This window comes from Eschscholzia californica, unplaced genomic scaffold, assembly GCF_041429995.1.
Source record: "Eschscholzia californica isolate CP2 unplaced genomic scaffold, dmEscCali1.0.p SCAF_6, whole genome shotgun sequence".
NCBI lineage: Eukaryota > Viridiplantae > Streptophyta > Magnoliopsida > Ranunculales > Papaveraceae > Eschscholzia > Eschscholzia californica.
The window spans coordinates 39,768,476-39,790,737 of record NW_028238483.1 but is presented as its reverse complement, the minus strand read 5'-3'; the positions used below and the strand labels follow the sequence as shown (position 1 = coordinate 39,790,737).

At 34.8% G+C, this 22,262-nt stretch overlaps 2 protein-coding genes and 2 pseudogenes across 7 annotated transcripts; 3 read left to right on the top strand and 1 right to left on the bottom strand.

The window, feature by feature from the left end:
• Positions 1 to 3,258: 3,258 nt before the first annotated feature.
• Positions 3,259 to 4,915, top strand: LOC147534753 (hydroquinone glucosyltransferase pseudogene; annotated as a pseudogene). Its single transcript, XR_015228315.1, has one exon. The product of XR_015228315.1 is annotated as a hydroquinone glucosyltransferase pseudogene (transcript).
• A 2,109-nt stretch (positions 4,916 to 7,024) lies between these two features.
• Positions 7,025 to 9,995, top strand: LOC147534752 (NADPH HC-toxin reductase 1-like; annotated as a pseudogene). The gene is made up of 5 exons (XR_015227355.1): positions 7,025 to 7,609; positions 7,988 to 8,157; positions 8,316 to 8,528; positions 8,737 to 9,100; positions 9,785 to 9,995. The product of XR_015227355.1 is annotated as an NADPH HC-toxin reductase 1-like (transcript).
• A 529-nt stretch (positions 9,996 to 10,524) lies between these two features.
• LOC147534751 (putative WRKY transcription factor 53) lies at positions 10,525 to 13,030 on the bottom strand. Its single transcript, XM_086646402.1, has 4 exons — positions 12,700 to 13,030; positions 12,272 to 12,579; positions 11,961 to 12,095; positions 10,525 to 11,319 (listed from the first exon to the last, which is right to left on the bottom strand). Exons 2-4 carry the CDS (start codon positions 12,556 to 12,558, stop codon positions 10,752 to 10,754), a joined length of 990 nt encoding a protein of 329 aa, XP_086502528.1. The 5' UTR covers positions 12,559 to 12,579; positions 12,700 to 13,030; the 3' UTR covers positions 10,525 to 10,751.
• A 3,701-nt stretch (positions 13,031 to 16,731) lies between these two features.
• Positions 16,732 to 19,504, top strand: LOC147534750 (uncharacterized). 4 transcript variants are annotated; one of them, XM_086649113.1, is made up of 7 exons: positions 16,871 to 17,025; positions 18,025 to 18,162; positions 18,287 to 18,387; positions 18,479 to 18,630; positions 18,776 to 18,857; positions 19,055 to 19,212; positions 19,315 to 19,504. In XM_086649113.1, exons 2-6 carry the CDS (start codon positions 18,126 to 18,128, stop codon positions 19,166 to 19,168), a joined length of 486 nt encoding a protein of 161 aa, XP_086505239.1. In that variant the 5' UTR covers positions 16,871 to 17,025; positions 18,025 to 18,125; the 3' UTR covers positions 19,169 to 19,212; positions 19,315 to 19,504. The 4 variants fall into 4 exon arrangements, with proteins under 4 accessions (XP_086505238.1, XP_086505239.1, XP_086505240.1 ...); XM_086649114.1 differs by having other exon boundaries at positions 16,883 to 17,025; positions 18,105 to 18,162; XM_086649112.1 differs by having other exon boundaries at positions 16,732 to 17,025; positions 19,055 to 19,504.
• Positions 19,505 to 22,262: the final 2,758 nt, after the last annotated feature.

Below are 22,262 nucleotides of genomic sequence, written 5' to 3'. Positions count from 1 at the left end.
CCACCACCCCAGGAAAAATCAAAGATTTCTAGATCGCTACGGAAACTTCTTCGATTTTTATGTAGGTCTAAGGTGAGTTCGGTTAAGGTATACCGTGTTGAAGAGCGGTTAACTGATGATAAATTTATTAATTACACCATTTCAGATAGGTTTGGTGCATTATCGACTATTTCTGAGTTCCCTGAGTTGGTCCGGGTATCATCCGATTTTGATGATGATTATTCTATTATAAGAAGAACCGTATCGGAAAGGTTAACGTCAACTACTTCAATTGATATTTATTGTACTAGATGACCCATATGGTCTATCAAGGTACCTAACTAGGTTAAATATTATGTAGTATGTTTTTGTGTACATGTTCATAGTTGTACTTTTTCGAAATTAATATTTTGAAACAACAAGATTCGAACCTGACTTTCACCATGAAGAAACAGATGAGTTAAAAAGGAAGTGGAAATATTGTGCATAGCTTGGTATGAATCTAGTGTGCATATTCAAGGGCGGAGCCAGGATCCAAGCCTAGGTATGACTAGCTTGTAAAGGGAGCATTACGAGAAAAAAGAAAACAAGGAGATTTGACGAATACCAATTACATGGACAACCCACATTAGACCAACTGAGAGCTACTAGTGAATATTATTAACACCTCTTTTACATATCAAAATATAACCCTGGCTTAAGGCAGGATTAGTCTCCATGTAGCTCGGCCCATGAATATGGCACAAAGAACAAAGTGAGGATTGAGTGTAGCAACATATGTGTAATCCAATAAGGATAAGAGCGAGAATTCTCGAGGAGACAAATGATGGTGATGATAGTGGTCGTTGTGACGCTGATGGTGGTGGTGATTGTGGTGGTTGATGGAGCTGGCAGTGAAGTTAGAGAAAGGGTGTAGTCAATCTTTCTATTCATAAGTGAACCAATCAATTCCTTTTCATTTTAGATATGGTGTGCACTAATAATGTGTGGGCTTAGAAAAGTTGGAAGTTGGATTTTGTCCTTTTATTTAGTATGTGGGCTTTGTAAAAATCTAGTGCGTCCATTATACTTCCCTAACAATATTTGTAGGGAAATTTTATAAGGCCTCCCCAATTTTGTTAAAAGGCCTCCCCATGAACCATTTTACTTGCTAAATTATCACTAAGGGGAGGCCTTTTAACAAAAATGAGGGGGCCCTATAAAATCTCCCATATTTGTATCCATATAAAAGTAAGTATTGACCATGTTATATTTTAGGTCTTACTCACCCATGTTAAATTATACAATTCCCAAATCAATATCTTGTTTATACAAAGTTAGACTCAAACAACCTTTATTTTTAAATTCAAGAACTCGACGACTTCGAACATGTCTTAAAGTAGAGCTATACCAACGAATTGATAGAGCCTATTTAAAACCTTATAAAATTAACTCATTTAATACCACTTCAAACACTATATACTAGAAAAAGGGTAAAGGGTATTCGTGGTGGTGGATAGGTGTGAGTCCAACATCACTATTACGTATTGTATTTCAATATATCAAAATGATAGAATAAGTTCATAAACACATAAAAGTACAACTAAAACAATATAAACATTGTGATTATTCTGTATCTGACTAATAAAACAAATTCTGAAAGCCACAATTTTGTCTCTCTCTAACTCGTTGCCACAGAGATTATATGTGAATATCAAATTTTGAATAGGTTATTTTAGGTATCTGAATAGGTTTAATAAGCTACAATAACCTAGTATTAAAAAAAAAAAAATCATTTAGGGCTTCCAAGCTCAAATGTGTTTATCTTCACCTACTAAGATTCACTAAGGAAGGTGGATGGATGTTAACGTTGCAACTAATATCACTACTTGGCTAAATTCTGATTTGGGCTCACGTCCTCCTTTGTCCTATCCATAGTCACCACCCATTCAAATTAGGTTTAAATAATCCTCAACTTTTTATACATATCATATTAGATTGTTTCAACAATAAAATCCTATATTGTCCATGCTTTTCTTTTTCCACCTAATCCAATTAACTATATGATCATTTAGTAAAAGAAAAAAAATTAAAAAGTTTATATCGGAACCATAATTATACATCACATTCGCTATGTGTGGTCTTCATTGTCTATTACATATTTTATTTTTTGAAATTGGACTCCAAGAGTCGTTCCATTTGAATGACGCTGATATATCATGATTAATGTACAATACATCATGAATTTGGATAAGTACATAACCGTTAATTAAGACATTGTGTACTCTGAAGGTCATATAAAGATCCTTTGGGTCATCCTAGGAGTATGTAAGCCCATATATTCCTACTTCTATTTTTTTATTGTCTAAATTACATGTGATGAACCTTGATGATAAACTGCTTCCACCGAAATTCGATTTCAAAACCTCATAGACTTCAGAGGGAGTGCTAACCACTGCACCAAACACATGGTGGACGTCTATTACATATTTTATACTTAAAATACCATTAATGTTAATCATATTTTGCTGAGTTAGAAAAGTACTGCAAAAATTCAATTAATGTATAGGGCTGGAAAATTACTTAAAAAATGTTTGAAATTAATCTTAAATATAAGTGAGAGACATTTAGAATGGGTATGTATAGCAAGAAGAGATGAATTTTACTCATTTAAAGATGGAAAAAATATAAAACTAGTTAATATGGTAAAAAAAACATATTTAATCATGATAATATTCCTAGCATGGGTCTCAATTAAATGATATAACATTTTTAACTTGGAAATTTGTACCATATATAACTTTGATTAGTTAAAATTGGAAATTCTAGAATCTTTACCATAAATAACACCGGTTAAAATTGAAAAGAATTTATGATGAGAAAATTTATGATTTTTCTTGGGACACATGATAAAAGTATATTTCCTTCTAAAAATCTCTTAAGACATAAATTATTTCCATCCTTAATTGAGAAATATTGAAAATAGAGTATAATAAGTCGACCCACAACTATTAAAAGATTATGCAAAAAAGACATTTTTTAGTTTGGTAGTTAGTAAGTCAACAATGCTAGACCAACCGATCTAGACCGAATCTTGCACCATTCGTAGCAATTTCACCTTTTATCTCACTCGAAGATGGGCATTTTCAATCGCGAGATATTCAAAACTCAAAATTAACATATACGCGGTATATTATGCGGTCTAGGAAGCGGTTGGTCTAGAATTTTTATTCTTAAGTAAGTTTTACTCAAATCATTGAACTATCTAATTCAAATACAACTTCCCTAATTTATTGAAATAATATTATCTTCTCTTGACTCTCTATATAAGTACATTTCTCATATTTGCCTAGCTAAAAACACACCTTCTTCTTCTCTACTAGCTACCATGGAACGAAAATATGTTCAAACTCCATTTTCGTCTCTTCCTCCTCATGTAGTGATCTATCCTTCACCAGGAATGGGTCATCTAATCCCGCTCGCCGAGTTTGCCAAGCAACTCGTTCTCCGCCATAACATTTCTGTTACCTTCATCATCCCTACCGACGACTCCCCTACAAAACCAATGATATCCGTACTCGACGACCTTCCCGAAGGTATAGACTACAAGTTTTTACCCAAAGAAGATTTGAAAGATCAACCCAAAGATGCTAAAGTCGAAACTCTTATAGACCTAACCATGCAGAGATCTTTATACGGGCTCTGGTTAGAACTTGGTAAGATCATCGACAGAAAGGGGTTTGTGTTACTCGTTGTCGATCTGTTCGGTACGGAAGCTCAAGATGTAGCGGACCTTTTCAACATACCATTTTATATTTTCTTCCCGACTACCGCTATGTGTTTGTTGTTGTTTTTTAATTTGGCTCACCTTCATCAAAAATATTCTTGTGAGTATAGAGATATACCCGAACCGATTAAACTTCCGGGTTGTGTGCCGATCCCTGGATCCGAATTATGGTCAGCTATTCAAGATAGGAAAAATCAAGTCTATGGAAAAATGTTAGGTCTTGCGAATAGACATAGATATGCTGATGGTATTTTTATAAATAGTTTTCCTGATATGGAACCAGGTGCTATAAGGGCATTGATGGATCGGAAAGGATGGCCACTTGTTTGCCCGATTGGACCTCTTATACAAAGAGGCTTGACTAATCGGGTTGATGAATATGGGTGCTTGAAATGGTTAGATAATCAGCCACATGGCTCGGTCTTATTCGTCTCGTTCGGTAGTGGTGGGACCCTTTCTTATGAGCAGACGACTGAGTTGGCTTATGGGTTGGAGATGAGTGGGCAAAGATTTATATGGGTTGTAAAAAGCCCGAATACAACACCTAGTGGTTCTTACTTTACCCATATTACTAATGACCCGTTTCATTTCTTACCGGATGGATTTGTTGAAAGAACAAACGGGTCGGGTTTATTGGTTCCATCATGGGCACCACAGATCCAAATACTTGGGCATGGATCGACGGGCGGGTTCTTGACCCATTGTGGATGGAATTCGACTCTCGAGAGCACAGTAAACGGTGTACCTATGATTACTTGGCCTCTTTTCGCCGAACAAAAGATGAACGCGATATTGTTGGTGGAAGATTTAGGAGTCGCTCTGCGTCCGAAAGCAAATGAAAGCGGACTGATAGAGAGGGAGGAGATCGCTAGAGTCGTTACAATCCTCATTGAAGGAGAAGAAGGGAATGCCGCCCGAAAAAAGATAGGTGAGCTTAAGGAAGCTGCTGCCACCGTGTTAAGTGATGACGGGTCATCGACTAAGGCCATCGCCAAGATAGCAGAGGCATGGAAAGAGAATAAGTTTTCAATTTAGCAATATGTCTTATTTTCTTAATTCTCTTGTTTTTAGGGTATTTAACATTCAAAATAAAGACTAGGCCAAACTATAAAGATTGGGGTATCAATTTTATATGGATTTCTTATTTCAATTTGGTCCTCATATTTTCCATTTTGTCCTTGTCTTTCTTTCTTTTCTTTCATTTCAATTTCCATTTGATGTTTTATGTGAAAACTAATCAACTAGATTAGGTTTGATATACTTCAATTATTGATAGATTACATAATGGATAAAAGTAGTAGAAGAATAATAGACCACCAAGGCACCAAACCATTTTGTCAAAGAGGGTGAAGTAAGCAAAGAAATCAACTTTTATCTTTCATTATATGTATATTATATTTATATCTACCATAGAATATTTCTTTGCCATATATTTCTTTTCAGTGGTGTAGATGTAATTGTTGAAATTTAGAAACCATATTGGTCATTTTAGCAAAATGCTATTTGGCCCGACAAGGATCGACCGAATGATATATTTTTTTTTGTTGAAAGTACCGAATGATCTCAACTAGGTAAATTGATGACGCCATACTGAAATTAGGTGCAAAATTTGTCTTGTCAGACGATTCAACCCACTTATTTTTTCCATCGAGTCAAATATGATCTTTAGTTACATCTGTCGAGATGAAAAACTATTAAGGTCTAGACAAATAACTTCAATATTTGAGTTCATCTGCTTACACCTAACATTAATATGTTTGCTACTTTTGACATAAAAAAGTATAAAAGATTAGAAATGGACTTCGATTTGTAACTCTTATTGTCTTATCTCATTGAAGCATCTCTTGATATAGTATTAGAGATAAGGTTTTATATAATTTGATGGTTATACCCAACTACCTTTTTTCTCCATTTTCTGTTCTGTAGCTTTCTCGAATTTTCTACTACGAATGATGTTGCCCTGGCACCTGCTGCCATGATGTTGCCCCTGTTTCGTTCGGGCGTAGCAAGGGTGCACCCTTTCTCTGGTGTACAATTGGAGAAGCTTCATTGTTATGACGTCCGAGTATTCCTACCTCACCATACTTAAGAGTGGTCCGACTTGGTTCCAGGCAGGGACGGATCTACATGCAGGCCAAAGGGGGCCATGGCCCCCCTTGACTTGCCGTAAATTGTTTTAGAAATGCTGATTGCTTTCTGATTTATCGCATAAATAAAGTTCGAGTATTAATCATAACATATATGTAGCGTGGGTGAGATGGTAGAGGTCTGAGTTTTGGACGTGAGAGACCTGGGTTCGAGCACTGGTAGACTTAGATTTTTCACTTTTTTTTTTTGGTTCGGCCCCCCTTGACTACTACTCCTAGTTCCGTCCCTGGTTCCAGGGCCGTGCCTGACAATTTAGGGGCCCGGTGCGAAACTTAATCGGGACCCTTTGTATAGATGTGAGGTAAACAAAATTTACACGCGAAGTGATAACACAAATTTCACCTGTAAATTGTTTTAGTAAAACAATGATGAATCTAAAATCAATGAATAACAACTTTATATGATTAGTCTAACATTTTTGCTAATAAAGTTGTCCTGGATTAGTACAGGTTTCTATTTGAAATTAGGAACCAAAAGAGAGAGATAGACAAATGAGAGATTGTATATTGAGTTAGAGAGAAAATAAAAATAAAAATAAACAAGATTGCAAGATAGAGATTTGTGTGAAAGATATGAGATTTGGAGAGAGACCTAAGTGCATTTTATACTACGCAAATAGTACAAGAAATTATTTGAATATTAAAATTATATTTGAATTAAACCAATAACATTAAGTGGAATGGACATTTAAAATATTTCATAGTGGTATGGAGAGTTGGCCTTTATTAGAAAAAAAAAAGGAAGTTGCTCTCTAAAGGGCTCGAACACATGACCTTATGAGCAAATTTTGCCAACTTACCCACTGAGCTATCCATGCTTGTTGATAATATATTGAGGGTTTATAACATAATTTAAATAGAACGAAACCAGGAACTAATAGGAAAGTGGCCCCTTGTGGTGGGGGGCCCTGTGGGGGCGCACGGCCCGCACCCCCCACCACACGGCCCTGCTTGGTTCATGTAATACCATTGTCCCCTCATATGCCTCCACCATTTGAGTACCGGCCCCTGCTTCATAATATGCCCAAATGCACTACAATGAGAGCATTTAGGGGGTTTCCAGGGATATTAACACGTATGTCGATCACTTTCATTCCATTAACACAAATGGGTATCCAGTCCACCAGTTGTTGGTCTTTGTTTACTTCAATACACACACGAGCAAAATTCACTCCGGTTTGAGAAGATGTGCACATGTCCATTGAGAGTAATCTTCCAAGATAGCTAGAAATAAGTGAAGTACGCCTTTTTTGTTCTAAAAAGATCACTGGAATTCTATGAAGATTTGCCCAAATTGGAATGGACTCCAACTTCTCCGTGATATCTTCTTGTTGTATGAAAAGCTTCCATGGTCCGACTATGAATAACTTGTTGAGATTATAGACTGGGGGACTTTGGAGGAGAACTATCTTCTTATCTTCTTCAAGTGTTCAAAAAAAAAAATCAATGGGGGCATATGGCGGTAAGCATTTTTTTTGTTGAAAATGTGGGCGAGCATTCTTCACATGTTTTATTTTATTTTATTTTTTTAGTCACAAACTCCTTCTGGCCTTATCACTCTTTAAGAGTGAGTGAGAAAGCAAAAAAAAACAGAGAAGAAAGAAGAAGATGAAGAAAAAAGTTTGTGTGACAGGAGGTTCTAGTTATATTGGTTCTTGGCTCGTAAAGAAGCTCTTGCTTAAAGGCTATTTTGTTCATGCAACCCTCAGAAACCTAGGTAAATCTTTATCCACTATTTTCTTTTTCATTAAAACAATAATTTATAGATTTTTAAATCCAGTTCTTCATATACTAGCGGAAAAATACTAGTAACCGACATTACTCAAGCTGCCCAAACTCTAGTTAGCTCTCTCAATAATTGGTAATTTTCCGGTGACAGATATAAAGGTTTTAGAAAAGTGAATGTTTTAATAGGAACTCATAGATAAATTGATATTCACAAGTACATAACTAAATCATAAAGCAGACAAGCTCGATGAAATAGGTACCACAAACTAGCATAGGGTTTGATTCTATAGGGATAAAACATATGTTGGAGCTATATATAGGGGACTAATTATATTTACTATTTCCCCATCTCTTTTAATTGTCTCAGATGATACAATTAAGGTTGGGGCTTTGAAGAGTCTTCCTGGAGCAGAATCTGGATTAAAGTTATTCAAGGCTGACATCTACGATCCTGATGAATTTGGACAGGCAATCCAAGGGTGTGATTATGTTTTTCATGTGGCCACACCCATGCAACACAATATTCACAGTTCTAAGGTCAGCATTTTCTTTTGATACTACAATTGAGTAGTTTATAAGTTTCTCTTCAGGCCCACCCGGCCATTATCTCGAGCGACGTGGGACTATTACAATAGTCATTAGTTGAGATGAAATAAAATAACACGATTGTATAAAACAAAATTTGTGGTGGACAGTACAAGGACACATCAGAAGCAGCAGTGGGAGGAGTAAGGAGCATAGTTGAATCCTGCATAAAATCAGGGACGGTTAAGCGTCTCATCTACACAGCAAGTGTCATGTCAGCATCACCATTGAAAGAAGATGGAATTGAATTTAATGACACCATTGATGAATCTTGTTGGACCCCTCTCAATCATTCTTTCTCTTACAGCAATAATTTTACCACTGTAAGTATTCTTACACTCCTCTTACACTTCTATTGTTGAGAAAATTTTCAATGGGGCTCTCATAAATATTAGAGTGGATTTTGCCAGTATTTGTTGAGGCTGCTACCATGTTGAGTTTGTTTCTTAGTTAGGTTTATCATCGTCCATCTTTGCGTGAAGGATAAGTTCCAAGTAGCTAATGAAATCGAAAACATTTCTACATGTGTAGGATTATATAGTGTCAAAGACCTCAGCAGAGAAAGAAGCATTGAAGTATAATGATAAAGAGAAGTATGGATTGGAAGTGGTAACCCTATTTTGTGGCTTAGTTGCAGGAAAAACACTATTATCCAACCTATCTTCATCCCAACAAGTTCTTTCTTTGGTCACAGGCAACAACATATACTATACTTCACTAAGGCTTTTACAACAAATGTTGGGCTCAGTACCATTGATTGATATTGATGATGTCTGTGAAGCTCACGTTTTCTGCATGGAGAATTCTTCTATCAATGGCCGTTATATATGTGCAACTACATATCCAACAATATCACAATTTGCCAAGTATTATCCAAACTTGTGTTAGCCCAAGAGTAAGATTATTCTTTATTCACTCCTAAAATATCTCGTTATTTTTTTTCGATAATCGTGATAATCTACCAGTACTTGGGTCCGGTATTAGGAATGGCCAACCGCTGGCCAAAAAGTGGTACCAAGGCCCATTTTTATTCGCAATGTCCTTTCACTCTTTATTGTGGAAGGATAGTATTGGGTTCCACGTTTCAATCGGTGACAAGAATGCAACACTTCTTGTTGGAGGAGGTGATGATGCTCAGTTTATAAGGAGGAAAAACCTTACGTCATGAGCTAGCTTTTTGGGTCAATAAGAAAGGACCCAATACCACTTGTGTCAGAATGTCTCCAAACCACCTAATACTTAAAGGGGAGTGTCGAAAGCGCTCCCCCATTTTTGTTGAAGGCACCCTTTTTCTTCATATTCCAACCTAATATTTGCTTTGACGGAGGCGCCTTCAAGACTTCCCATACCCTAAAATGCAGGATGGGGCATGGGTCATGCCCGGAGAGTAGCAGGCCTGCTACATATAGATGGAGATGAGTTTGGATCCACTTTGTTGTCTAGTAACAAGTTTTCGAAAATCATTTAGAGACAAATTCTAAGTCCACAAACATTATGGCCCTTAGTATTTTTGTAGCTAGAAAGATGATGTATTTTTATGGAAATTACTAATTAAAAGTTTGCATTGATCTTTCTTCAGAGGCAACGGCGAGGAAGAAGGCTCGGGGGTGAAATGTGGTTCTAAAAAGTTGATAGAGATGGGTTTTGAGTATAAATATGATATGAAGAAGACCATAGATGACACTGTAAATTGTGCAAGAGAGCTAGGTGTTCTCATTAATTAGTTACTAATATTAGCTTTGTAATTTACTAGTGCAGTAACTTATCTGCCTTGTTCCTTCCAACAAAAACGACAGTATGACACAAAGTCCTTCTACTATCTGCCCTATGGGCAGGCATTAGTTCAATTATATTATTTATTTATTTTTACATATTTTAATATGTCAAAATCCAAGTTTCTTCACTTATTTTGCCAATTCTAAAATTTTAGAAGGAAAAAAAAATGTATGTCATATCATAGAAAAATCCATTGAGGTCTAACATGGTACTTGAATACAATGTTTTAGTGATGATTTGTGGGGGAAACCCTAATCCTGCATTGAGGGGGAGTGCCTTGGGTAATACAATACTTACAAGCTGATTTTTAAGGAGAGTTAGGCCTAATGAGCTCTAATCGAAACGATATTCTTCTCCTTCGTTATTACCAATGCAATGGTAAGACCTTTGGCTGATATAAAATTCCTAAAATATATAATGTCATAATACTCACATTGATCTCTTTTCCATTTTGATCATAATCTATACGTGTACTCTAGTACTGTCTGAAAATAGGAATATTTACAAAGTATTGTTGACCATGAAACTAAATAGATTATGTACTAATACAAGACACCATATATTTCTATTGAAAGGAGAAAGTTGTTATTCTTAATTACTCTTTCCTCAAAAAATAGTAGTACAAAATAAGTGATGGAAAGTTTACGTCTACAAAAAAACTTTTGCACAATTAAGTTATAAGCATAATCACCCTTATTTCTTCTCAGACTGTGTCAAGATTCAAATTTGAATTACCGCACGACGATGAAGCAATATTATCTTAAGAAGTCTTAGTAGTCGAACCAAAAGTTTAGGTCAAAATCAGTTTGCTCAAGTCCAAAATCGAAGTTGGTAATTGGAGAATTCATAGAGGAACTAGGTATTTGATCAGCTGTGGGATGACCATCTTCTGAATTGTTGAAATGAGCTGCATTTCCGATATTGTTTGTATGGCCATTGAAGGATGTCACAAGATAAGGTTCTTCTGGTGACATAATGGTCTGAGTTTCGATCTTAATGTATTCGGTAGCGGCCGCCGATGTAAAAGGGAATGAGAATGAAGAAGAAGACTCTTGGGTACTGCTTACATTTAACCCATCAGTTTTAATTTGGAGACCTTTCTCAAAGTCTAATAGAAGTACTTCTTCGGATTGTTTTAGCTTTTGCTGTCCTTGCGGGTATTGATTCTGGTTCTGGTTGTACAGTAACTGGGACGACGGGGAATTGGATGATATTTGGAGGCACGTATGCTTCCCTCGATACGTTATGTCAACAATAGATGGGTTGTTGGTAGATCTTTGAACATGCTTTCTAGCCAAACACCCTAGAGTATATTGATGTGTGCATCGATAATAGCTTCTGCAAGCATAAAAGTAACCTCCTATTATTAGAGAAAGCCATATGTGATTATATCTCGTTGCGTAAAATAAGATGGCATGTCGTGTATCAACTAATTAAAACATGTTAATAACTAAAGAAACGGCGATTTGTAAGAAAAAGTGGGTGTTGCATAAAGACCTCAAGTGAGTACATTGTAGCAAGACCGGAGGCGAAAAGAAATTTGGTATCATGTTATACCAATACACCATATTAGTAGTTAAACTTAAAACTAAAATTGTGTATTTAACTCTTCATAGTTTCAATTAGACATGGAATACCTTAAACTAATAAGTATTGCTCATTTTAGAGTTTTCAACTTACCAACTCGAAAATCTATAACTTGATTAACATTAAGGCTTCTTGCTAGACTAATATGATGTTATATCGATCTATTATCGGTTTTGAAATATATACATTGATAACTTTTTATTTTGCTTCTAGAGTGTCCACAATTAACACTTTCAAATTTCCCACATATCTCCTTGTTATAAAGATTTATACTTAAGTAGTAGTTCAACAATATCTATTCGATAAAAAAATTGTTAGAAAAAAAAGATTTGCTGGCTAATCAATATTTAGGAGGGAATTATGAAGGAAGTAGTTTGATCTTAGTATCTTACCTTGGGTGGGCGGCTCCTTGTATCTCCTTCTGACCATACTTTCTCCAACTATAACCATCATCAAGAACTCCTTCTGTCCCAGTATTATTTGTCGATGCCACATCAACCTTTTTAGTCCATGTAGGTAGTGTTTTACTGAGTGTCAACATGAAAACCGTACACGTGTGAGAATAATCTCACATGGAGGACAAAGAACGTTATATAATGAATAAATAACATCTAAGACATTTTTACTTACTGTCAGTTGATTTTGAGTTTGACGCCCATAAATTTAATACATTTACTAATGATGAATTAAAGTATGAATATACCGTCTCTTAAATACTTCGTTGTTGTCGGAATCTGGATCACTCCGTGGGCTTCCACTTTTGGATCTTGGGGATTCCGATTGTCCAACACTTTGACGATCGGACAAAGGTTTATTCGTCTTCGACATTGATATAACTTTATCAAAGGAAGACAAAATTTTATCTAATAATACTTCCCCTATTGAAGAAGATTTATCAAGATGACTCCTTAGTTGTTTCACTAGCTCTCTTCCTTGTATTAATTCATGTAATATAGTCTTTTGATCCCATTGATCCCCACCATTCTTCATTTTCCTCAGAGATATAGAGATCTAGGGAGAGAAAAACAAATTTCAACAAAGAAAATAAATGAGTAGGAAATTTGATGAATGGGAAAGATTTATGAAGAAGTGGGAGTAATATATAGTAGGTTGAGAGAGAGGAAAAGTAACCTCAAAAGTTTGACTAAGAAAATAAGGAAGGATTCATATTTGCTTGACCAGTCTTCAATCTTTGATTCATGGTAGTAGTGGTGGTGGTGATGGTGGAGTCCTACTAAGGAAGATCCAACTTTAGGTTCAATTAGTTGACCCTTTCAACTCTTTCTCCAACCCTCTTTCTCTCTCTTAACTCCTTTCTCTCCAACTCTTTTCTCTCTCTCATCATTTCATGTTTATCCAGTGTTAGAGCAAGGGACAATATAGACTAATGAGAAATAAATTAGTCATACAAGAAACAAGGAAAAAAGAAAAGGAAGAAATTGTCATTAAAAATCTAACATCCGTTGTATGCTATTGGTCCAACTAAAATATAGAGAGAGAGAAAGAGAAAGGAAGGGTGGTGACATCATGAGGGCATACGTCATGAATCACATTTGCTTACCTTAATATTAGAGAAAAAGGGTAATAGTTTTTAAATATAGTATTAGTGGGATTTATTAGTGGTTGGATCATAATTTAGAATGAGAGATTATGAAATCAAATGGCTAATAACATATGTTTATATTAAAAATTGAAGTCAAATATATGTTTTCCTTCTACAAAAAGAAGGGGGTTTGTTGTTATCAAGAAAAATAGGGGTAGGATCCAAGCAATTACAAGAAGATAACGAGTGAAAAATAGGGGTAGGATCCAAGCAATTACAAGACTAAACCGAGTAGATTGAAACATTGGGTTTTGAAAAAGAAAAACTTGAGAAAGTAGAGCTCCAATAAATTATAAGGTCCTCCCTCGATGGACGTCAATCGGTTTTATTTTAAGAGAAATCTTTACGACTTCACATATTTTATTTGGGTATTGTTTTTTACGTGTGATACTGAGAGCATCTCCAATGCAAAACTCAAAAAAATCTCTATTCGTCCTATTTGTCAAGTTCCATTTGAGATTCTCACTCCTAGGTGTCGAAAATAGAGATCCTCAATTCTTGTATGCCTCCAATGCAACACTCTAAACTCTTTTATTTTACTTACGTGTCATGGTTATTTTTGTAAAAAAATAATTAGTTATTTTGGAAATATACGAAGACTTGATTTCTATTGGTTGAAATTTAAATATTGATGAGTTGGACAATTAGAGATATCTCAAGAGGACACTCTGAAAATAGAGTGTCCTCTTGAGATATCTCTATTCCACTCTCGACACATCATCTTTGAGATCTTAGTTGAGTTTTGCATTGGAGATGATTTTTTAAGAAAAACTTAAAAAATCTTATGTGGCACTCCGAGTTTCTAAGATTGAGTTTTGCATTGGAGATGCTCTCACAGTCGTAATAATTTAATGCGATTTTTGATCTTTAATTTTTATTTTCGAACTTAAAGAAAAAAAAATATATCAAAGAAAAAAAGAAAAATATTATGAGAAAGTAACATCCATAACTCTAAGATTTCCCTTTCATTTTTGTTTCTGTTATATCGCTTTACCATTTTCTTAATTAAAAATTTAATCAAAACCTTAGAAACCTCAAAAGCTATTATGCTATTTGAAACAATATACTGTGGTATTTAGTTTGACACCCTAATTGTCAAACAGAACCCAAGTTCTAAATTGTACCAATTTATGATCTTATGTCAAATTAATCAAATTATATGGGATAATAATGAAAACAATATGGACGATAGGACAATATCCGATACAATATAGGCTGCGTCCATGGGTCCATGCTATTAGGGTAAGTCCCAAAACTAACTCGCTCACCTAATGGAGATTCCAAACTAATTTGCCTTTTGGTATCAAACATGATATATAGCAAGTTCCATCTAAGCTGGCTAGTATGAAATTTGCCTTTTGTCTAAGTAAGTTTGAAACTCGATCATAAGATACATTTTAGACAAGTCCATGTTTTGTTGTTTATGGAATTTTCAGCTTAAAAATAACCATTTTACATGAATGGCTTCTAGAACAATCAAAAGACAAAGATCACAATTCAACTAGAGGTCTTTGTTATTTTGACTTTGTAGTTTGAATTTGTAAAGAAACTAGTATTTGACCATTGACTTGAAAATTCTATAGCCTATGGAGTGGGTTATTGCCTTATTGGCTCAAAGTGCAAGGACGTCTCCCACCAAAGCAGGGTCGGCCCTACCACCTACGACACCCCAAGCCAATTATACTGTTGGGCCCTTCAAAAAAAAAAAAAACTAACTTGAAACTATTTTTATCGGTGTCCAAATTTTTTTGAGTTCGAGAGGTGTAGATGGATTATGGGTGGCTTATAAGACTACTACAAATGACCAACCAAAAGTTAGACATTGTATGTAATTGACTAATATACCTAAGACATACCTAATCATTTTAACGAATCAGGCCGATTAACCAGACTATATTCTCGAATTAGGGGCTCGGATAGTCCTTTTTTTGTTGTACATGGGTTTAAACGCGTAGTCCATTTTGGTTTTGAATAGCCGATATTCTTCTATGTTTTTTTTTTGTAAATATGGACTACGATTTACGTTAATTAATACATGACATTGATACATCATCAAGATGTGATAACCACGATAACCGTCGAAATTAAATTATAATTGGAGTTTTGTCAACTCAATCAACCACTTGGGCAAACAATCAAGTGTTTTTAGTTTTTGAGAAATCGACTACGTTGTACATTAGTCGTTACAAGACATTGATGCATCATAAAGATGTGATGAGCACGATAACTGTCTAATTTAAACCATAATGAAAGAGACCTAAAGGCCGACAATATGAAAGAGGCCTAAAATACGACAAACTTATTATATTATTTACTTTATATATTGCTTAAGTTACATGAGATAAATCTTGATGGAAAACTATTTCTACCGAGACTCGATCTCACGACATCATTGACTTAAGAGGGGTGTCCAACTATTACAGTGGTCGGCTGGCCAATCAAGTGTCGACTATCTATTATATTAAAACAGGTCAGTCGGTTATCCAGAGGATAAGTCTGACCGTCCATTTTATTTTAGAGATTTGGTTGGGAACACATCCGACGGATGATATGTAAATAGACTACAAAAAGAAGGGTATCCATGTAAATCAACTAAAATTAGTTAGAGTAACTACTACCCATATATTTCTTTTTTTTTTCTATTGAGTAGAAAAACGTGGGAGGATGAGAAATTAGTGGGGAGAAAATCTCTCTTCCACATTTTTGATCGGTTTTTTTCTGAAAAACTTCCCAAAATAACTACTTCGAAAAATATATAAATATGAATCTTGCCAGACTGATGATATCTTTTCACTATAAGAAAAAAACAATCTCTCACATCTATTTTATAGTTTAGGCTTCAATGAAATATTATTTTTCTTTTTTAAATGTAATTCTTTTTTTTAAATGTATAATGAGATATTATTTTTCTTTTTTAAATGCAATTCTCTTTTTTTTAAATGTAAACTAGGTTCCCACCGCGTCCTACGGACGCGGTAGATCCCTTTTGGCTGCGCCGTCATGTTAAGAATATTGTAACAGTTAAATAGCCATTTTACATTTAGAGAAAATAATAATTATACATTAAACAACCAAGAGGAGCAATCAAATACTAATCTATTTACATTTAAAAAAAGAGAATTACATGTAGAAAAGAAAAATAATATTTCATTGTATATTTAAAAAAAGATAATTACATTTAAAAAAGAAAAATAATATTTCATTGAAGCTTGAACTATAAAATAGATGTGAGAGATTGTCTTTTTCTTACAGTGAAAAGATATGCAAGAGTCCTATTTATATATTTTTCGAAGTAGTTACTTTGGGAAGTTTTTACTCAATAGAAAAAAAAGAGAGAAATATATGGGTAGCAGTTACTCTAACTAATTTTAGTTGATTTACATAAAAAAAATCGATCAAGAATGTGGAAGGGAGAAAGATTTTCTCCCCCACTAATTTCTCAACCTCCCACATATTTTTTAAATGTATAATGAGATATTATTTTTCTTTTTTAAATGCAATTCTCTTTTTTTAAATGTAAATAGCTTAGTATTTGATTGCTCCTCTTGGTTGTTTAATGTAGAATTATTATTTTCTCTAAATGTAAAAATGGCTATTCAACTGTTACAATATTCTTAACACGACGGCGCATCCAAAAGGGATCTACCGGGGTGGGAACCTAGTATTCCTAAATGTTTTGACAAGAGCTATTTTCACCCGTTTTTACAACCCATAAGTAGCTCTCCATGTATGGACACCCGATCTCTCTATACCAGTAGTCTAAGGATAGAAGGGAAACTGGCCGGTGGGCGACGGAATCGACCACTCCATCTCTTCACCGTCGAACCGATTCCACAACTGTCGAATCCTGCTAGGTATATTTCTCTCTCACTCTGTGCATTTCTGTGTAGGAATTGCATGAAACCCTAACCCTAATTGGTTTCATTGTTTTATGCGTGTTTTCATTCTAAGATGTGGTTCAGTCTATTATATTACAAAGCAAACCTGACTATGAATCCTTTGATGCTCTTCTCAAACTTCATGTTGCTAAATCAGTCATAGTTATGGTGCAATATTTTCATGGGTTCAGTGTTAAAATGAGCATCTGTAATTAGATTAGGGTTTTTGGCATACCTATGATCAACATATAGAGGCTTTATGGCTTGCACACACCTTGTTCGATCAAATGTCTCAGAGAACTAGCACTTCTACGGTTCAAAGTACTTATAATGATGGGTAAGTTTTTAAGTGTGTCAAATTTGAATTCCACTTAAGCTCTTCTATAGACGAATGGTAGTTAAAAATAAGTGATGAGAATCATTACTTAAATACACACTTAAAGTGTATATCTTAATCTTCTTGAGGTGTTAATCTTAGCCGGTTATGTTGTTTAAGATACTAAGGTTTGTAGTACATTTGAATTGAAAAATGAAATTGGGGGTCATCTTAGATGTTTTTCGAGTCGTGAGAAATTAACCTAATGATAGGAAAAAAGTTTTCTCTTTTGCCATTGCTTCACAAATCTTACGTACTTACTTATGACTATTAGATACTTAATGATCACTTCATCTTTTCTATTTTGATATGTTAATTGAACTTTGAATCATATCTCAAGTTATTTCAGTATTGATTCGTTCAATCTTGGAGTAGACATGTACTATTATGTTAATGTGCTTACTTCTTGAACGAAAGGAACCCCGTTAGGGATCATTTTTGGGGTTTGAAGTTATTTGTGTTTTGGTTTGTAATTCTGAATTTTCAATTCTGAGCGAGACATTAAGATGCTCCTGGAAGTGTCTGTAGGGAAACACTTTTTTGTTTCGAATTGCTTTAGCTACGAAAGGATGCACTGAAAAGTTCCCTGGCATGTGCAGGGGAAACCACTCGATCACCAGACGGAATTCCTTTCTTGCATTAGCTCTAAATTAACTTCCACAAAATATTAATTTTGTAGAGTTCTTTTTGGAATATAAGGATGATGATTAATTGTGGATCGATGACTCCCATTTCAGGTTCTATCCTATTCCCACCCTTAGATTCTATTTTAGTGAAGTTATGGGTGAAGAATTTTTTACCCTAATCCAACATATATGCTTCTGTAATAGTTTTGTTTTTTCTTGGTGTTATTTGATTTAGGTTTGAATAGTATTAGATGCCCAAAATTACCTGTTCAACTTCAGAGATTTAAGGATACTGGATTTAATAGCTCCCGAAGAGTGCTCTTTGTTTCCCACAAGGTAAACTCTGTCCATTTATTGATTCTTATTTTCTCGTCGTTTATTCTGCTCACAATTAATTATGAATGACTTTATTCGAAAATCTTTTCAGTTTTCAGGATTAGATGTCGGTCATTCCTCGCATTTGCAAAACAATCAAATCAAATGTGCTGTGTCTTCGGGGAGAAATCATCAAGATTTGAGATATCAGGACGAATATCGTTCAGAACCCTTCTGGTTAACTCTGATTAAAGAAGTCATTTGGTATTTGCTGTTCTACCATTGTTCTTTTCACTCTTAACTTACATTCAGAGTCCATTCTGAACTACATATAAAAAGAGATCTTCCATTTATTAGCTTATCAAGTTTTACGATGACGATAAATCGAGCTTGTTCATTCTTTAAACAGGGGCTTTAGATCCTTGATTGTCTTTCTGGTGGAGCAGCCGGGCCAACTAAAGTATATAGAATGGCCAAGCTTTCAGAGCACGGTTCGCATTACGACAACTAATAAATCTTCTTTTTGTCTGGCTACTTGAGTCGACTTGTTTTCTTAAACTTTATGCAATATTTCTCATTTGGTAGTGGTAGTGATTCCAAGTTTCTTTCTAAAGTATTTTCTCCCTTAATATATAACATAAACGAATAACTTGTAATCCTAATGGGAGTTTTTTGGAACTATTTACAGGTGAAGACTGCAACCCTGACTCTTGTTCTTGTAGCATTGCTTATTGTGGCACTCTCGTCAATTGATTCAATACTGTGTTTTCTATTGACTTTGGTACTTCGAAAATCAGCATGATTCAAGAGTTCTTTTCAGTCAGAGTGCATCTTTTCTCACATACTGTAAGTCCGTATTAGCAAGATCAACATTTCCATGATTCTGATATGTTGGACAAAACGTGATTATTTTTCTTTTCCTTTTGTTCTTTTTCTATACGATTTGAGTTGAAGAGCAAGAGATGTGGGACCAACCTCCATAGGTTCAGAGTTGTATCCTTCATCATCGTTAAGTATGTTGGTGTTTGCACTTCTATTATACAAATTAAGATTCATGTTTCATTGTAATTTTTTCTGTTCTCTTAATATCTTTTTGTTCATGACATAATGTATTATATGGAAGCTCTTCATTTGTTGATCTCGAGTCCAAATACTTTTAATCCTTTGACCTATTAGTTAAGTCATTTGGGGGCAATCCTCAACCCATAACCTTATTCAACCTACCCCTAGGATAAGTCCATGCGGACTTGGTAAAATCCTCATGGTTGGCGCGTTTGTGTCTATACCTTAGTTTAATCTGAGTCTCTCTCTATCTAGTTCTATGACATGTTTCTCTCTCTAGATACTGCCTGCTTTTGTTTCATTTTTGCCTCCTTGTTACATTTTTGCCAAAGCGTGAGAGAATGATAATTTATGTGAACCCAATTCTAAAATATTAGTATTTATCCCATTTGTCTTTGAAGAATAACAAGGATCTTAATAACCATCCCAATAGCACCCAAGTAGTTCGAGATAGATGTTAAGTTAAAGAGGAAATTAAAGAATAAGAAATAAAAAAGCTTTATAACATCATCTTTTTGGTTTACTCCAATATCTAAATGGGAAATGCCAAGTGTACAAAAAATTTCCTTTGTCTTTTAGTGTACGCGGGGAAAAAACGGTCCAGATCAAAGTCAAACTTTAGATTTCTTTTGTCTTTTAGTGTAAATGACTCATCATGTCAAGGATCTTGTTAACGATTTTGTACATGTAGCACTGCTAAGTGTACAAAGAATCTTTGACAAGATTCTTGACACGATGAGTCACACGGATAAAAGAACGGTCCAGATCAAAGTCAAACTTTGAAAAACTTTGAATTTCTTTTGCCTTTTAATGAAAATGACTCATCATGTCAAGAAACTTGTCAAGGATTTTATACATGGAGCACTCCCGTATCAAAATTTGTATACCTAAATATATGTATATGTATGTTTGTATAATCATTTATTACTTATTTAATGAAGTTAAAATTCATCGGGTGTGCTACATGTACAAAGTCCTTGACAAAATTCTTGACTTAATGACTAATTTTCACTAAAAGACAAAAGTTGATCAAGATTTTTCAAAGTTTGACTTTGATAGGGACCGTTCACTTTGCATTTTGTCAAGAATCTTGTCAAAGGTTCTTTGTACATTTAGCATTTCCCTATTTTATAAGTGTATGAACAACTATGGATGCAATATATTCACAAAGTAAGAATGTCACTTAAGTTCAACAAAAAAAATAAAAAGAGTTAATTCCTATATGGCCCCCTACTTTGTGACCAGCTTCCTTTATGGCCTTCAAATTTCTGTAAATTCAAATATGGCCCCCTATTTTCATAGAAATGTCATAACTACCCTTCTCATTAATATATTTTCAAAATAAAATTAAAAACAAAAACCTAAATTCCACCTCACTTCCCTCTCCACCACTCATCTCTCTCCACGTCACCTCTCTATCCAACTCACCTCTCTCTCTCTCTCCAAGTCAGCACTTTCATGAAGGTCGCCGGCCGGAAAATTTCCGGCCGGTGACCTTCAAACTAAAATTTTTTTTTTTTTTTTTCACTCACCTCTCTCTCTCTCCAAGCAGCACTCTCATGAAGGTCGCCGGCAGGAAAATTTTCCAGCCGGCGACCTTCAAACTTAAAATTTTTTTTTTTTTTTTTTCACTCATCTCTCTCTCTCTCTAAAAATTCCGGCGAAGGGGGTTTCCCTTCGCCGGAATCTGGTCTGTTCTTCAACAGACCGAACAAAATTTTTTTTTTTTAAGTTTGAAGGTCGCCGGCCGGCGACCTTCATGAGAGTGCTGCTTGGAGAGAGAGAGAGGTGAGTGAAAAGAAATTTTTTTTTTTTTTTTTTAAGTTTGAAGGTCGCCGGCCGGAAAATTTTCCGGCTGGCGACCTTCATGAGAGTGTTGACTTGGAGAGAGAGAGAGAGGTGAGTTGGATAGAGAGGTGACGTGGAGAGAGATGAGTGGTGGAGAGGGAAGTGAGGTGGAATTTAGGTTTTTGTTTTTAATTTTATTTTGAAAATATATTAATGGGAAGGGTAATTATGACATTTCTATGAAAATAGAGGGCCATATTTGAATTTACAGAAATTTGGGGGCCATAAAGGAAGCTGGTCACAAAGTAGGGGGCCATATAGGAATTAACTCAAATAAAAATAAAATAAGAATGTCACACTTCAGATAGGTGAACCCCAGTCACACGCAAAAGTGTTTAAAGTTAACAACTAATGTATTGTTACTCAAATGAAGTAATGAATGAACTGCTTAACAAAATAAATGGGTTCGACAATAATTTGTCGGAATAGCACAAGAATTTTTTTTATTATGTCATGATGATTGTTTATATATCAATAAACTCCTGATACAGACACCAACTTCCTTTTGCTAGTTTGATAACTAATTCATAATAACAATCAACGGAAGATTTAACCTAAAGAAGAAATAAAAAAAAAATAACAATTCATTTGATAATGATTCAAGAATAGAACTGTTAGTGAGATATTAGGCTATGCCAACAACCCGTAGTTGGAGTTCAAAGAAATATTATTAGCACACAATCACACTCAATACTGATTTTTATAAGCTCAAAACATCTAATTTTTAGCTTCACTACTTTCTAAAAGATTTTGGTAACTTGTCGAGAATCTCTAGCATTTTAAAGATAGACTATAACAGCGGTGAAAAGAAAGTTGTTAAATTTGTGATAATATTTTGCCAGAGTTTAAAAGGATCGATGCAAATATCCAAATTAGAGTTTAAAGAGACATATGTGATAGAGATTTGCACAAGAGAATGAATGAGAGGCTTGAGAGTGGAGGAGAGAAAGAGATCTATGCACCAAAAAAATTAAGAAAAAGTTGTG